The 18,256-nt window shown below is 37.2% G+C and overlaps 1 protein-coding gene across 1 annotated transcript in view; it reads right to left on the bottom strand.

Moving 5' to 3' along the window:
* ITFG1 (integrin alpha FG-GAP repeat containing 1) overlaps positions 1-18,256 on the bottom strand; it is a 297,293-nt gene that overhangs the window by 195,780 nt on the left and 83,257 nt on the right. Inside the window, exon 7 of the mRNA XM_044256211.1 lies at positions 4,304-4,365. Within this exon, the coding sequence (XP_044112146.1) occupies positions 4,304-4,365 (62 nt within the window). The remainder of the gene's footprint in view (positions 1-4,303; positions 4,366-18,256) is intronic.

Below are 18,256 nucleotides of genomic sequence, written 5' to 3'. Positions count from 1 at the left end.
ACTCCTGAAAAATAGAGAACTCAAATAAACAAAATCAGAAATGAAAGAGGAGAAAAAACAATGAATAGCACAGAAATACAAAGAGTTATAGGAAAATATTATGAAGAATTATATGCCAACAAATTGAACCTAGAAGAAATAGATAAATTCCTAGAAAACTGTAACATCCCAAATTTGAATCAGAAATAGAAAATTTGACCAAACTGATTACCAGTAGTGAAATTTAATAAGTTTTCAAAAAACTCCCAATAAACAAAAGTCCAGGACCAGATGGCTTCACAGGTGAATTCTACCAAATATTAAAAGAGTTACTACTACCTATTCTTCTCAAAATTAAAAAAAAAAAAAAAAAAGAAAAAGATGAAGGAAAGCCACTCAATTCATTCTATGAAGCCAGCATTACCCATAATAAAACCAGAGAAAGTACAAAAGATAAAAATTATAGGACAATAACTCTGATGAACACAGATGCAAAAATCCTCTACAAAATATTAGCAAAATGAATCCAACACTACATAAAAAAATCATTCACCTTGATTAAGGGGATTTATTCCAGGGATGCACAGGTGGTTCAATACATGCAAATCAATCAATATGATATATCAAATTAACAAGAGAAAGGATAAAAACCATGTGGTCATATCAGCAAATGCAGAAAGAGCATTTGAGAATGTACAATATCTATTCATGATAAAAACTCTAACACAGTAGTTTTAGAGGAAACATACCTCAACATAATAGAGGCCATATATATGAAAAACCCTGGCTAATATCACACATAATGGTGAAACACTGAGCTTTTTCTCTAAGATCAGGAATAAGAAAATATGTCCAGTAATCACTTTTATTCAACATAGTACTGGAAATCTTAGCCACAGCAGTAAGACAAGAAAAAGAAATAAAAGGCATCCACTGGTAAGGAAGAAGTAAAACTTTCACTATTTGCAGATGCCATGATTTTAATATATATATACATATATGTGTATATATATACACAAACACACACACACACACACACACTAAAAGTGTACCATAAAACTACTAGAACTGATAAATGAAAACAGTAAAGTTATAGGATACAAAATTAATATACAGAAATCTTGCATTTCTATACTCTAAAAATGAAATAGCAGCAGCAGAAGTTAAGAAAACAATCCCATTTACAACTGCACAAAAAGCAATAAATACCAGGAATATACTTAACCAAGAAGGTAAGTGACCCATACTCTGAAAACTATAAAATGCTGGTGAAAGAAACTGATGATGACATAAACAAATGGAAAGATACTCCATGTTCATGGATTGGAAGAAAGAATATTGTCATAATGTCCATACTACCCAGAGAAATCTATCAAAATACAAAGAACATTTTTCACAGAACTAGAACAAACTATCTTAAAATTTGTATGGAACCACAAAAGACTCCAAATAGCAAAAGCAATTTTGAGAAAGAAGAGGAAAGCTGGAGGTATCACAACCGCAGATTTCAAAATATAGTACAAAGCTGTAGTAATCAAACCAGTATGACACTGGCAGAAGAATAGGCACATTGATCAATGGAACAGAATACAGCCCAGAAATAGACTCACATGTATATGGTCAATCTATGAAAAAGGAGGAAAGAATACACAATGGGAAAAAGTCTCCTCAACAAATGGTACTACATAAACTGTGCAGCTACATGCACAAAGAGTGAAACTGAACCACCTTCTTACACCATATAGAAAAATAAACTCAAAATAGATTAAGGACTTAAATGTGAGACCTGAAACCATAAGACTCCTGAAAAGAAAATAGGCAGTAATTGCCTTGACACTGACTGCAGCAACAGTTTTCTAGGTATGTCTAGAGAAACAAGAGAGACAAAAGCAACATTAAACTATTGAGACTATACCAAAAGAAAAATCTTTGCACAGTAAAGGAAACCATCACCAAAACAAAAGGCAACCTTCTGAACAGGAGAAGGTCTTTGCAAATGATATTCAATAAGGGGTTAATATCCAAAATATATAAATAACTTAAATAACGCAACACCAAAAACCCAGATAATTTGATTAAAAAATGGGCAAAGGGCCTGAAAAGACATTTTTCCAAAGACATAGATGGCCAACAGATACTTGGAAAGATGTTGAACATAACTAATCATCACAGAAATGAAAACTGCTCTTAGATACCACTTCATATCTGTCAGAATGACTTAAATCAAAAACACAAGAAATAAGTGTAACAAGTGTTGGCAAGGATGTGGAAAAAAGCAACCCTCTGTGTACTGACTGAAATGCAAATTGGTGGGACCTCTGTGGAAAACAGCATGTAAGTTCCTCAAAATATTAAAAACTGAATTACCATATGATCCAAAGATTCCATTACTTGGTATCAACCCAAAGAAAACAAAAACACTAATTTGAAAAAATACCGACACCCCTATGTTTATTGCAGTGTTATTTACAATAGCCAAGATATGGAAGCAACCAAGGGTCCATTCATAGATAAAGAAGATGTGGTATATATACACAATGGACTATTACTCAGCCATAAAAATGAATGAGATCTTGCCATTTGCAATACATGGATGACTCTAGGGGGTATAAGGTTAAGTGAAATAAATCAGAAAGCCAAATTTCATATGATTTGACTCATATGTGGATTTAAGAACAAAATGAACAAACACACACAAAGAAACAGAGACAAATAAATAAAACAGCCTCTTAAATACAGAGAAGAAAACAGTATTTGCCAGAGGGGAGGTGGGTATAGGGATGAGTGAAACAGATAAAGGGAATTAAGAGTACAGTTATCCCAAAAAAAAAAAAAAAGTACAGTTATCCTGATGAGTACTTAGAATTGTATAGAGCTGCTGATTCATGATACTGTATACCTGAAACTAAAATAACACTGCATGTTAATTATATTTAAATAAAAATATAATAATCTAAGCTAGGGAAAAAGAAAATCAGCCTAGGCTGAGAGGACATCATATACTTAAAAGTACTTAATAATTTTATATACACCTTATATTTATATGTAATGAGATTTTTTTATCCTCCAGGTGGATAGAGATTAGTCAAAATGGTTGATTTTTCTTGGTACTGTTTCCAAGGTCACCTAAAAACAAAGGTCCCCACGGCAGGGGGAGATTTAATTTACAATAATTATTAAGTATATGACAATCATATTTCTATTATCAGTAAAACTAATATAATTACACTTTTAAAAAAGTAGACAAAAATAAATCTTTCTGGTTTGATTGTCTATCTCCCATTTCCCATATTAAAAAAAAAAAAAGATAAAGTTGTTTACTGTAGAAGTCATACCTAAAAGCCCTAATCTTGTTTATACATAGCTTTTCCACTCAACTGAGTTTCCTTCTGTGAAAAAAATTTGAGTCATGACCAACATCACTGACTATACTTTAAGAGATGCCTGATAATAAATTTCCTTCCACAAACTGCATGATAAATTTTTGAGATCTGCTTATTTTTCATCTGTATTAAATAGACGGGAAATCAAGAGATCTAAAATTAAAATTTGTTAAGTGTCTGTTGTGTGCTTGGCACTTTACACACATTATTTCATTTAATTTTCATAAACATATGAAACACTCTTATTCCCATTTTGCATCGGAGGAACATGAGGTTTAAAACTTGACCTTTATTTGATCAATGTCAGTCAGTTGGCCAATTTGGCCTGTCCTCAACAATGCAGCCTGAAATTCAATTTTAAGATTTGGAGTGTTCTATTCTTCATTAATTAATATTTAATACAGTCTATGCCAAGCTAAAAGTAAAATAAAATAAAATCACATCAGTTTGGAGAGCTTCAGTTTGCCATTAAAATATACATATATTGGGAAAGACTTCTTAATTCTGGTCAAGTTGGCAGTAAGTTTAGTGCATGTTGTTCTTATTTTCTTTATATAAGCCTGAAGGCAAGAAGGAAAAATTAGTCTTTTAAAAAGGGTTTTCTTCAATAAACCATCATGCTGACAAATTAAATGACAGTAACCTCTCTCAACAGCTGACAGCCTAGCAGGGGCCCTGTTAACATTCACATTAGGGCAGACTGATTGGTTTAATTGGCAGTCATGCCTAAAAACCTGCAGAGGAATTGATGCTGAATGAATCATTTCCTTTAGCAATATTCAGCAGTTTGAATGCAGCAATGCAACCAAAGGCTCTTAAAGTTGTTCTATTTATTGTTGAAACCAACCGACCAAGTGATTACTTTCATTTTATTTTCTAAAATTGTGTGCTTTTTACTGAAAGCCATCATTTAAAAATGCTTCAAAGAAAAGATTTCTTACCACATTTTCCCATATCTCAAACTGGAAGGTACTAGAGGCAGACAATGTCGTGAGGAATAAATCTAGAAGGAAAATAATAGAATCGTAAGTTTTGTTACTGACGTATACATTTAAAACAGGAAGAAAAACGGTTATTAATAGAGTTGTACTTAAACACATTTTAAATTATATTTTAAAAAGCTTGATCCTGTCAAAGAAAAGAAAGCATATTATCCTGTACTAGTACAACTAAGGAAAATGTATTTAAAGGCAGCATTTGGTATTATTCCTTCAAAAGCATTCTTTATTTTTAAGAGCAGTTATGTGTATTAACCTTTTTTATCTTATACATTTTTATTTTAAAGCACCCTATATTTTAAACAAAATATTCAAATTAGAATCACATTGTGCTTTCTCACCTAAGAGCTATGCTTCCTTATGTATCATATATATATATATATATATATATATATATATATATGGCTTAAGTGTTATTTTAAATCACAGCATCACAGCATCCAAAATCTTTAGTACTTATGTTAAATGAACAATAAATTGTATTTCAAATTTTGAATAGAAGAATTATCTTCATGTAGTCCAACTAAAAAAATTTATTTTATTGGAAAGTGTAAGATTTTTAATAAAATTTGTTGAAAAATAAAATGTTGACAGTCAAATCTAACACCCTACTAATCCAAAGGCCAGTTGAAATGCAAATCTATTCTAGTAGTAGTATTTATTATATTTGCATAGTGGCAATTTTACTTAGCAAATACATAGTTACAAAATGATGAACTGACTCATAAGAATATTAAAATAACATTACTCTTTCATGCTTTAAAAAGTGGGAATTATTCAGAGTGATATGCAGACCATAACTATTTTAAAGAAAAGATTTTTTCTGTCCTATTAAATATGTTTAAGAAAACTATCCTTCACATTTTAATGTGTTTTCTGTAGAGATTTCATATGAATTTAATGAAGCTCATTTATGAAATAATTATAATAATAAGAATTCTCATAGAATCCCCAGAAAGCTAAGTAATTTCTTCTCTGTTACAATTAGTTGTAGTTAAACTCCTGATTCCAAGTAAGTGAAACTATTCTTTCTGTCAATTAAATCAGATATCTCTTGGTTTATTTTTAACCATACTAAGGATGCTTTGCCTGTCTTTTTTTTTTTTAAAAAAGATTTTATTTATTTATTTATTTGACAGAGAGAGATCACAAGTAGGCAGAGAGGCAGGCAGAGAGAGAGAGAGAGAGAGAGGAGGAAGCAGGCTCCCTGCTAAGCAGAGAGCCCGATGCGGGACTCGATCCCAGGACCCTGAGATCATGACCTGAGCCGAAGGCAGCAGCTTAACCCACTGAGCCACCCAGGCGCCCGCTTTGCCTGTCTTTTTGAAGTCTTTTTTAAATTTTTTTTATTTTTTTAATTTTTTTTTTAAAGATTTTATTTATTTATTTGACAGAGAGAAATCACAAGTAGATGGAGAGGCAGGCAGAGAGAGAGAGGGAAGCAGGCTTCCTGCTGAGCAGAGAGCCCGATGCGGGCCGATCCCAGGACCCTGAGATCATGACCTGAGCCGAAAGCAGCGGCTTAACCCACTGAGCCACCCAGGCGCCCTTGAAGTCTTTTATGAAGATAATTTCTTTCTTTCTTTTTTTTAAAGATTTTATTTATTTATTTGACAGACAGAGATCACAAGTAGGCAGAGAGGCAGGCAGAGAGAGAGAGGGAAGCAGGCTTCCTGCTGAGCAGAGAGCCCAATGCGGGGCTCGATCCCAGGACCCTGGGATCATGACCTGAGCCCAAGGTAGAGGCTTTAATCCACTGAGCCACCCAGGTGCCCCTGAAGATAATTTCTTTACTCTGTACTTCCATGCTCATCTAGGAAAATTCCCAAACAATACCCAAGATTTGTGAGATGATGCACCTACAGCCAACATCCTCTCCTTTTCCCATATACCCTCCACATTGCCATTAGCATGATGAAAAAATAAAAGTGCAAATCCAATCTAATTCCTTCTCTTCCAGTATCTCTTCTTCCCATGTGAGGAAGCCTACTTACCCAAGTTTCCATGCTCATTTCCTGCTACCCTCTCACAAGAAACTGACTCTCTGTAGTACCCTTTTATGTCACAGCTATCTGATGTCCCCACTGTTCCTGAGGCCCTTCCTCTCCCTAGGCATAGCTTTCCCTCCATTGTTATTCCACTATGGTATCTCAATTGGCATGATTACAAGATCCTATGATATTCCAGTTTCATATCTGTCTTTCCTGAGCTTCCTGAGGGGAGGAGTCATGCCTAATTGGTTTTTATATCTCTGTGGTTTCTATGTACTTGGAAATGTGTTTGAATAACTGTTTTACAACTAAATGATACCATACACACACCCCCCCCACATATATACACATATACATGTCTACAGACATATGTAAGTGTGTTTATGGGTATATATATATATATATATATATTGTATTTAGTTATATAAAATATACAGTGGTTCCCGAAAATTTGATTGAACTATCTATAAATAGTTACTCTATTGCATCTTTAAAAAGTGTCTTGGAAAAAGAAGGGTTTTATGTTAGAGCATTTCATTCAAAATATGTATGACTGATTATAGTGACTCCTGTCTTAGGAATGTTTTAAAAACTGTTAATTTTTATCTGAAAATATGAGCCTGGTAATGGGTATTATGGAGGGCAGGGATTGCATGGAGTACTGGGGGTTACATGCAAACAATGAATCATGGAACGCTGTATCAAAAACTAATGATGCTTGGCATCAGGGAAATACAAATCAAAACCACAATGAGACACCACCTCACACCAATCACAATGGCTAAAATTAACAAGTCAGGAAATGACAGATGCTGGTGAGGATGCGGAGAAAGGGGAACCCTCCTACACTGTTGGTGGGAATGCAAGCTGGTGCAACCGCTCTGGAAAAAAGCATGGAGGTTCCTCAGAAAGTTAAAAATAGAGCTACCCTATGACCCAGCAATTGCACTACTGGGTATTTACCCTAAAGATACAAATGTAGTGATCTGAAGGGGCACATGCACCCGAATGTTTATAGCAGCAATGTCCACAATAGCCAAACTATGGAAAGAACCTAGATGTCCATCAACAGATGAATGGATAAAGAAGATGTGGTGTATATACACAATGGAATACTATGCAGCCATCAAAAGAAATGAAATCTTGCCATTTGCGACAACGTGGATGGAACTAGAGGGTATTATGCTTAGTGAAATAAGCCAATCAGAGAAAGACAACTATCATATGATCTCCCTGATATGAGGAAGTGGAGGTGCAACATGGGGGGTTTGGGGTGTAGGAAAAGAATAAATGAAACAAGATGCGATTGGGAGGGAGACAAACCATAAGTGACTCTTAATCTCACAAACAAACTGAGGGTTGCTGGGGGGAGGGGGGCTGCGAGAGGTGGGTACTGTGAAGTGTGTAAACCTGGCAATTCACAGACCTGTACCCCTGGGGATAAAAATACATTATATGTTTATACAAATAAAAAAAATTGATTAAAAAAAGTCTTTAAAAAAAAAACTAATGATGTACTGTATGGTGACTAACATAACACAATTAAAAAAAAGTTAAAAAAAAAAGGAAAATGTTAGTAATCAGCATAAGAAAGTGATTAGGTATTAACAGCCATAGAGATTTCTAAGCATCACTTACAACCATGTCAGTGCAAGCTCTGAGCTATTTGACAGAAGTAAAGCGGATAATTACTATTATTACACAATACAGATGCATTTGTTCAAACTGAAAACATTTACAGTGTTGAAATTCTGAATGCATTTGAGAAGACAGGAGGGGGCATCTTTCTGACGAGGGCTCACAGGCTCATTGCCCTGATAAGCCAGTTAGCTTTGAAGGATTGGAAGAGCTATTTTGTTACCACAAATGACCAAGCAGAGACAGTCAGAAGGGAGGGGTGGGTGGTTATCAGCAATCTATTACCCTTCATAGAAAAACAACACGAAATGTGTTTTTCTGATGGCACTGCACTAGTCTCAATACATTTGCTTAAAAGGTGATAAATCATGAGCTTTCTGCTCTTCCGTTCATAGTTTGAAAATTTAACAACTATAACCACATTTGCTGATTCCATTTTCATACCTTCATGAGCTATTATATTAAGATTTTGAAATACAGTAAATTTGGATGAGGGATTGGAAGTATCTTGTAAAATAGATTAAAAAAATTCATTTCACTATTCAATTATGCAAAAAAAAGGTTATAGGAAAAATAAATGATTCATTATGTGAAGAAATAGAGACAATTAATAATCAACAATTCAAGATGAAATCATGCCTCTGACTTTGAATGAAATGAGAATGAAATAAAGAAATGAAATTAAATAAGCTAGGAAAAAAATTAAGTCAATAAAGCAACCAACTTCTCACCTCCTACATGGGTAAGAGTAGTTCATTCACATAATATAATGGAAAGAAATGTACCCAATGAAACTGTAACAGATGCTGTGACATGCCACCCAGATCCCTTCTGCATAAAAGACTTATTCTTTTGCTTACTGGAAATGCAGCTGGCAGATAGCCCTACGCATTTGCCCTTTCTGGAACAGCTCTAGGTGAAAAGAATTGCTTTGCCAAAGGTTGCATCCCTTTCTATACTAGGCTGCATTCAATAACTGGTCAGTTCAGAGAAATAAAGGCTAGACCCCCACCACCGTCACTCAGGAAAACTCTGCAGGGCCACAAGGCATTCAGAAGACCAAGGTCTGGTGAGGTTTTTATTTGACACTAAATCATAGCCCAATTCTGCTTCCTTCCCATTTCTTCCAGTAGTACTGACTATAAGAGCACTCACTAAAACTTCTTGCACACTAGTTTCTATTTCAAAGTCTACTTCTCAGAAAATGCAATCTACAACTGTTGATACCAGAAGTGACCTAAGAAAGCAAATACTAAGATTTTGAAGTTGGATCACCTCAAAAGAGACTGCTAATAAGGATTTTTTCACTGGGGTTAAAGAGTGAACAGATGGCCATACTATCTTTTACTGGTATTATTGGGATGGTATTTTGGTGGAAGGGAATGCACTAGTGGGTGTGGTATTTCAGGCTTTTTGAGAAATATGAGATAAACACTGACTATAAAGACAGTGGAATTGGATGGCTATTGTTAAGCTTACCTGAAGAAACAGAGGAGAGACACAAATACTAAGCGTGACTAACGAGAAAGTAAAAGCCATGTGTGAAAGCAAGAGGGCCTCTTGAGTAGCATCTAAAGAGGTTCTCATCTCCTGTAGTAGGAGGGCAAAAATGAGCTGAAGACTAAGACCAGGATTTGTTTCAACCGATCCCCTAAAGTGAGCTAAATATCTACCAGCACACTCTGAACACCCATGAAATCAGTCCGAGATGTAAGATTATATACCTCTGGATCTCTACAGGGGCAGAAGACATCAATGGAGAGGTAACATGGAGTGAGACTGACATCAGAGGATAAACTGAAGGGGGAGGGAGCCACCAGAAGTGACCCATTGTAAAGTAATACCCCAATATGAAAGTGCCTTGTGGTTGGGGACCAGTATTAATTTGGACACTGGTTAAAAGCACTCAAAAAGCACAAAAGATCTTAAGGGGCAACTGGTGGAATTGGGTGGCCACGGGCACAGGCCTAAGTCCAGGGTCCCACGACAGTCACCACCGGTGATCACATCTGTGCCAGAGAGAGCCGGGTGAGGCCTCTGTGGTCCCGGAGGCCACAGCATTCCGCACTTGCATCACTGCTGGGCTGGCGCACTGCTGCTGGAGCCTGAGAGAGTCCGATGTGAACGCCAGCCTGTGGTCTCCGGCCCGCAGCCTTCCGAGACCGATGCGATCCTGGGGTCTGAGCATACCCAGCCCACGCCTGAGAGAACCTGGTGCAGTCTCAGGTTGGGGTCTGTCGGCCTGCAGCCTTCCTCAACCTGCGCCTCCACGGGGTGTAGCACACTGGGCATGGGCATGGATTCCAGACAGCAGTCTGGCAACCGTAGCCACCCGGGTTCAGACTCACCTAGACCAGTATCACTCACAGTTCTCATGGCACAGGAATGCAGAGACAACTGGGGGTCCTGGGCAACCACTGACCACTGAGGTGGTGGCCAGGGGGTGCGCAATGCCTGTGGGAGCCTGTGGTGTTCAGTGGAGTTTGCAGAGGGAGAGTCTGTGTGTTCTGGACCGCCCAGAAGAGAGCAGACTGAGGTTTCTCTATGAGGTGGAGGTCTCAGTGGAGTCAGCTTTCTATTAAATCCCGGAAAAGCCACAAAAAGTCACCAAAGAACAAAAGCCTGAAAAACAGGTTTCCAAAGAGCCAAGCCCCTTGATAGGGGGCAGGGCAAAGCAGCCCAAGCAAGACTGACCGAAAAACAACAGGGCAGGCTCTTTCCCCAGAAGGCAAGCCAAAAGAATGAGAGGACAACCACCACAGTGTCCCCATAAAATTGTAAAACCCCAACACCAGGGGAAAACAATATATTAAGCTCCTGGTATTGCCCCCAAACTTGTATATTTCACAAATACAAGTTTTCTTTCTTTTCTTTTTTTTTAAAAATTCATTCTCACGATTCTTGTTCTTTTAATTTTTTAAACCTACTTACCATTACAAATGAGGTTTAATACAATGTATTCCATAATAACATTTTAACTTGAACTTTTTTCATATATATCCCTGTGTTTCTTTTTCTTTTCTTTTCTTTTTTTTAAAATACATATAGACATAATCTTCAAGGCAGTCCTTTTCCCTCTTCAATACTATCCCTATCTATAAACCAGTTTTAATTTCCCTGTATCTCTGGAAAGTAGAGTCCTTTAACAAAGATAAAAATACTCACCCAGGAAGAACAGAATTAACCTTCCTTGCCCACATGCAGAGTTTATAACCATCTTCTCATCTTATTTTTCTGTTAGTGTTTCTGTGCTTTTTTTTTTTTTTTTTTTGTGCTATATAAATCTTATTCTTGGGATTCACTTTGGCTTTTTTTTTTTTTCCTTGCATTTTACTTTTGTTGGTCTTTCTGTTTGTTCGTTTTCGTTTACGTACCTTACAGATCTTACTTTCGAAGCTCATTCTAGCTGGGTTTTCTGGTTTTTTATTTTATTCCTATTTTTTTCTTTCCTTTTGGTTGTGACTTCTGATTGCTCTGAAACTTTCCAGGTGGATCTTGCCTAGGTCGTGGTTGATATGTTCAGCTACACATCCCCTCAACCACCTCTCACCAAAATTACTAGAAGGAGGAACACCCAACAGAGGGAAAATTCAGAGACTGTGCCCTTTCCATCAGAACTACTGGATATGGACATAACCAGTGTGTTGGAAAGGGAATTCAGGGTAACAATTATCCAGGCAATGGCTAGGTTGGAGAAAACCATTAGTGACAACATAGAATCTCTAAGGACAGAAGTGAGAGCTGACCTGGCAGAAGTTAAAAATGGTATCAGTGAGATCTAGTCCAATCTAAATACTCTAACAGCTAGGGTAACCAAGGCAGAAGATCGAATTAGTGATCTAGAAACACTAGGGAGGGGATAGGGGGATGTATAAGCCTGGTGGTGGGCATTAAGGAAGGCACGTATTGTGAGGAGCACTGGGTGTGGTGCATACACAATGAATCTTGGAATACTTAAAAAATAAAAAAAAAAAAAAAAAAAAAAAGGAATAGAAGATCTCCAAAGAAGGATGAAAGTCACTGTACTTCCAAGGGAGTAAATATTATGGTCCATTTGGAAAAACTGAGTTCATAAGACTTTTTCAGTATTTTATGGAAGCTTCAGGTATTTCCACAAAAAATGGTTCAAAGCAGTATCACAGTTTGTGCTGTTTTAATCTTGAGCACAGAGGACATGCCAAGCTCATGTTTACATCTGTACTATAGAACACCTGCTCTACATCTGTTCTTTAATACTGTCCAGTCTTTCTTAGGTCTGGTTATATTAATGAAGATGAGCATAAGTATGTAGAATAAAAATATCTTCCCCCTGCTTCCATTTGTTCATAAAAAAGCACACTGAAGTCAACACGGCAGCTGAAATTGTGAAGACAAATGAGCTCTTCCCCTTCCCAGTGGCAGTTTAACTGCACTATGGTTCAGAGGTCATCAACACACAGGCTGTAAGGCATGAGGCTCCAACTTAAACAAGTTAATGGGTCCTGGTACAATGAAGATGATCAAACAATAAAAAGTTACAGAGCACAAAAACTAACCACGAATCTCAGGATGGATGAGATGGTGGGTAGTAGAGCTAGATGAAGCCACAAGATCTGATCACTGACTAATGAAGACATCAACTAATTAGCCTCAGGCAATTACTATTATGGAAATATGGTTTTTAAATATGAAAAATTATATTTTAAAAATACTGAAATCTAATTCAAAATAGGTTAAGCAGTAAGGGCAAAAAACCAAAAACATTTCTGCAGAGGCTCCAGTTTTAGCCACAGGTACTAGATTGAAACATCTGATATACTACTGCTTTGCTTACATATCTGTGGGCAGAGAACCAACCCTATTTCTTATATTCCTATTTCAAATAATAGTCCCAAATCATATTCTGTACAAATGAATTAAATTTAATAACATATGAGGAATCTGTTTAAATGGATCTCCATTCACAAAACAAAATTTAAGGAAGAAGTATAAATTTCTAGGAATCATTTTTCAATTTCATTTTTTAAAGACTTATTTATTTATTTTAGAGACAGAGAGTGAGAACATGAGCAGGGGGAGGAACAAAGGGAGAGGGACAAGAAGACTGTGCTGAGTATGGAGCCCAATGTAGGGCTCGATCCCATGATCCTGAGATCATGACCTGAGCTGAAATCAAGAGTTGGACGCTCAACAGACTGAGCCACCCAGGTGCCCCTCGATTTCAGTTTTTAAGTTATACCCTTCTATCTAGACTTCCCCTTCCTTTCTTTTTCCTATCACGAAGCACTGGGCTCCAGCTGAAGATTCACTATACTTAGCAGAGAGCTCTGACTACCTCAAATGTAAGAGACTGTTCACAAGGTACAGAGAGACTTAAGACATCATACTCTGGTCCACAGTCACACATTTTAAGAGTGAAAGCCCTTAATCCTGGGTAAACAAGAAACAACTTCAACACCCATCTTCTCTCATCAGTCAAATCATTATCAGAAGTTCTTTTGTTGTAAAGGGGAAAAAAGATTGGATTTATCTCAGATTGTGTAGGAACATGAGAATCTCAGGTGAAAACAATAAACTCTAAATAATAGGCTGCTGGCAGGCAATGATGAGAGGGGCCTAGTATGACCCTAAAATTGAATGTTTAAGGGAATTATAATTTCCATTTGATGAGGATTATTAACAAATGAAGAATGGATATATTTTACTTACATTTTAACTATAGGAAATTTATTTTCAGAACTTGTATGAACTTTTAGAGAAATGTAATCAATCATCAAAACAAATTAATGATCTTCAAAGTTTTAGCAGTATTTTGAATTCTACTGTTTTATATTTATCTTTCAATTTAAATCACATATTTCCTCTATTCCTAAGAGGTTAGAGTCTTAAAGAACCTTGGGGAATTTGCAGTTTCAATGTTTTTAATCTTGTAATGTTTTGATGGGTGAACAGGCATTATGATTCAAAATTCCAATATGAGAAGACACTTCATCTTCTATAAGAGTCTTCTATGTTCCAGAAGGTAAAGAATTCATTAGAGATGATAATATTTAATGATGGAAAGAACAGGAGAACAGGAACTTGGCATTAATCACTACTAAGATTTTCATATTTTCTATCAGCTCTCAGTAAGTAAATTTACTTGAATGAAGGTTTTATAACACAAATTTTAGAACTGCATTTGCCCTGATGTTTTTTCCTCAGGGCAATCAAGTCAGTCTGCATTGATTTGGTTTATACAATAAGGTCACATCCATTTGGTTTATACAATAAGGTCACCTATTTCCATTAGATGCTTTCGTTCCAAAATTCTGATCCTTTATTACCATGTCCACTTATGTCTTACTTACAAATTTATAAAGATATTATACTTGCCAATTGTTCAAAAGCTACCTACATAGCATTAACATGGCATGTTGGATTTTTGAGTACTTATTTCCTTTGAATAAAAAGATTGCGTGTCCAGGAAAACAACAGATGTTGGCAAGATTGCAGAGAAATGGGAACCCTCTTACACTGTTGGTGGAAACGCAAATTGGTGTATTCTCTCTGGAAAACAGTATGGGGGTTCCTCAAAAGTTAAAAACAGAACTATTCTACAATCCAGCAACTGCACTACTAGATATTTGCTCAAAGGATACAAACATACTGATTTGAAGGGGCACATGCACCCTGATGTTTATAGCAACATTATCAACAATAGCCAAACTACGGAGAGAGCCTAGATGTCCATAGACTAAGGAATGGATAATGAAGTTGTGATATCTATCTATCTCTCTCTATATGTATCTATATCTGAACACACACACATATCACATATATGCGATGGAATATTACTCAGCCATAAAAATGAATGAAATCTTGTTATTTGCAATGATATTGATAGAACTATAGTATATTGCACTAAGCAAAATAAGTCAGAAAAATACTGTATGGTTTCACTCATGTTTAATTCAAGAAACAAAACAGATGAACCATATGGGGGAAAAAGAGAGGCAAACCAAAGAGAACAAACTGAGGGTTACTGGAAGGAAGTGAGTGGGTCATGGGTTAAATGGGTGGTGGGTATTAAGGAAGGTACTTGTTGGGACAGCAATGGGTGTTGTATGTAAGTGATCAATCATTAAATTCTACTCCTGAAACCAGTATTATATTATATTGTATGCTAATTAAGTGGAATACTTATTTCTTCATTTATTTGTTTATATTAAATATTTTATCTATTTATTTGTCAGAGAGAGAGAGAGAGAACAAGCAGGAGAAATGGCAGGCAGGGGCAGAAACAGGCTCCCTGCTGAGCAAGGAGCCTGATGTGGATTCAATCCCAGGACCCTGGGATCATGAACTGAGCCAAAGGCAGACACTTAACCAACTGAGCCACCAGGCATCCCATTAACTAAGTGGAATTTAAATAAAAACTTAAAAACAACAAAAAAAAGAACAACCCTTATGTATAGACTTATGAGTAAAGCAGAAATTAAAAAAAAAAAAACAGCAGAAATAAAAAAAAGTCAGTCTCCACTGATGTTAAAGGACTGTTAAAGGGCTTTAACTGTATCTTTTATGCATTTCTGTCTCCTGAGTTGTTTCATTTTTAAGAGAATTCTTAATTTTCCAACATGATGGGCTCCTACTCAGGGGATTTGGGTTAGAGAAGAAACCTTAGTTTTGCTCACAAAAATAGTGGCTAGACATTTAAAATCAAATTCAACTTGACAGTAATTTATTTCTCAAGTGGCATGACTCAATCAAGGTAATGAATGCTCTAAAATTTATGAGTAGCACCTGTTGGTATCTCTGACCATGGCTACATCAGATCGAACTGCAAATGCAATACATATGGTCAGAAAAGCTTAGTAGATTATTCCTTTTGTAAATCCACAGGCAGGACAGTTTAGCATACAAAATGAGTTATTTAAAATGATTTAAACTCAAAGGAGGGGAAAGATGGCAGAGAAGCAGGAGACCCTGTTTCAACTGTCCCCTAATGTGATCTAAATATCTACCAGAACACTCTGAACACCCATGAAATCAGCCTGAGATGTAGGATTATATACTTTTGGATCTCTATGGGGCAGAAGACACCAGTGGAGAGGTAAAGCAGAGTGAAACTTGGACTGATACTGGAGGATAAACAAAGGGGGAGGGAGCCACCAGAAGTGACCCACTGGAAAGTAATACCCCAATACAAAAGTGCCCTGTGACTGGGGACCAGCATTAACTTGCAGACTGGTTAAAAGCATTCAAAAAGAGCAAAAGATCTTAAGGGGCAACTGATGGAACTGGGCGGTCCCAGGCACAGACCTTAGCCCACAGACTGAGGATGACCACCACCCAGCAACCACGCATGCCAGAGAGACTGTGGCGGAACCTTGAGTTCCTGGTCCCTCAGCTTCCAGGGTTGTGGGGCTTGCACCACCACTTGGCTGAGCACACTCCTGCCCCCCCTCATGACGGAGTCTGGTGGTCGCTTTCTAGAACCACATCCTTTTGCGCTCTGCCTGTACTGCATTACCGGGTCTGAACCGTACCTCCACATGCACCAGAGAGAGCTCCGTGTGGGCGCCCGATGGCAGTCTCTATGACTGGCAGAGGGTCTGGACGCTCACCTGAAGGAACTTAGCACATTCTCTAGCCGGGATCCCTCAGGGGCGGCGACCTGAGAAACCATGAGTTCTGGACCCCAGACAGCAGCCCCGGCAAAGGCAGCCATCAGAAGCAGGCTCTATGGACCAGTATCACTCCCAGTTTTAGTGGCACAAGGTTGCAGAAACAAGTGGGTGCTTTGGGCGACCACTGACACAGTGGCTGGTTTCGTGTACTGCCTGTGGGAGGTTGCACGGTTCAGTGGAGTTTTGCAGAAGGGGAGTCTGTGTCTTCTGGACCACCCTGAGGGGAACTGACTCAGGCTTCTCTCTGAGACAGAGGTCTGGGTGCACTCTGCTTTCCAGTATACCTCCAAGAAGCAGCAAAAAGCTGCCAAAGAACAAAAACCTCTAGAGAGCAAAAGCCTGAAAAACGTGTTTCCACAGAGCCCAGCCCCTTGATATGGGGAAGGAGGACTCAACCCAAGAAGAATGCATGAAAAACAACCACCACAGGGGTCCCATAAAACTGTAAAACCCCAACATTCGGGGAAAACAATATATTAAGCTCCTGGTATTGCCTTAAAACCTGTATATTTCATAGATACAATTTTTATTTTTAATTCATTCTATTCTTGTTCATTTAAAATTTTTTTAAACTTACTTACCATTACAACTCCAGGTTTAATACAATATATTTCATAAAAAACTTTTACCTTGAACTTTCTTCATACATATACCTCTATTTTTCTTTTCTATTTTTTTTTATATACATATAGATATAAGCTTCAAGGTAATCCTTTCCCTAATCAATACTGCCCCTATATATTAAACAGTTTTATTCTCCTTTCTCTCTGGAAGTTGAGACCTTTAACAAAGATGCCAAGATATACCCAAGAAAAATAAAAATAACCTTCCTCACCCACAAGGAGGGTTGATAACCACCCTCCCATCTTTTTCTTCTGTCAGTGTTTCTGTGTATTGGTTTTTGTTCTAGAATTATATAAATCTTATCCTTGGGGTTCATTTTGGCTCGGTTCTTTCTTTTTTTCTCTTGTCATTTACTTTGGTCTGTCTTTTTGTTTGTCCATTTTTGTTTGTATACCTTATAGATCTTACTTTTGGGGCTCTTTCTGACTGGGTCTTCTCTTTTCATCTTTTTTCTTTCTTTTGGGTACTGACTTCTAATTGCTCTGAAGTGTTCCAGGGTGCACTTTGCCTGGACCATAGCTGATATACTCACCTATACATCCTTTCAACTACCTCTCACTAAAATGACTAGGAGGAACATCCAACAGAGGGAAAATTCAGAGACTGTGCCCTTTCCATCAGAACTACTGGATATGGACATAAACAGTGTGTTGGAAAGGGAATTCAGGGTAACAATTATCCATGCAATGACTAGGTTGAAGAAAACCATTAGTGACAACATAGAATCTCTAAGGACAGAAGTGAGAGCTGACCTGGCAGAAGTTAAAAATGGTATCAGTGAGATCTAGTCCAATCTAAATACTCTAACAGCTATGGTAACCAAGGCAGAAGATCGAATTAGTGATCTAGAAACAAACTGATAGAAAAGAAGGATCAGGAGGAAGCCTGGAACAAACAGCTTAGAAACTATGAAAATGGAATTAGGGAAATAAATGATGCCATGAAACATTCCAAAGTCAGAATTATTGGGCTCTCTGAATGGGGTGGAGAGA

The sequence above is a fragment of the Neovison vison genome, chromosome 7 (assembly GCF_020171115.1).
Source record: "Neovison vison isolate M4711 chromosome 7, ASM_NN_V1, whole genome shotgun sequence".
Taxonomy (NCBI): Eukaryota; Metazoa; Chordata; class Mammalia; order Carnivora; family Mustelidae; genus Neogale; species Neogale vison.
The sequence above is the reverse complement of the archived record's forward strand: the minus strand, read 5'-3'. Positions and strand labels throughout refer to the sequence as shown.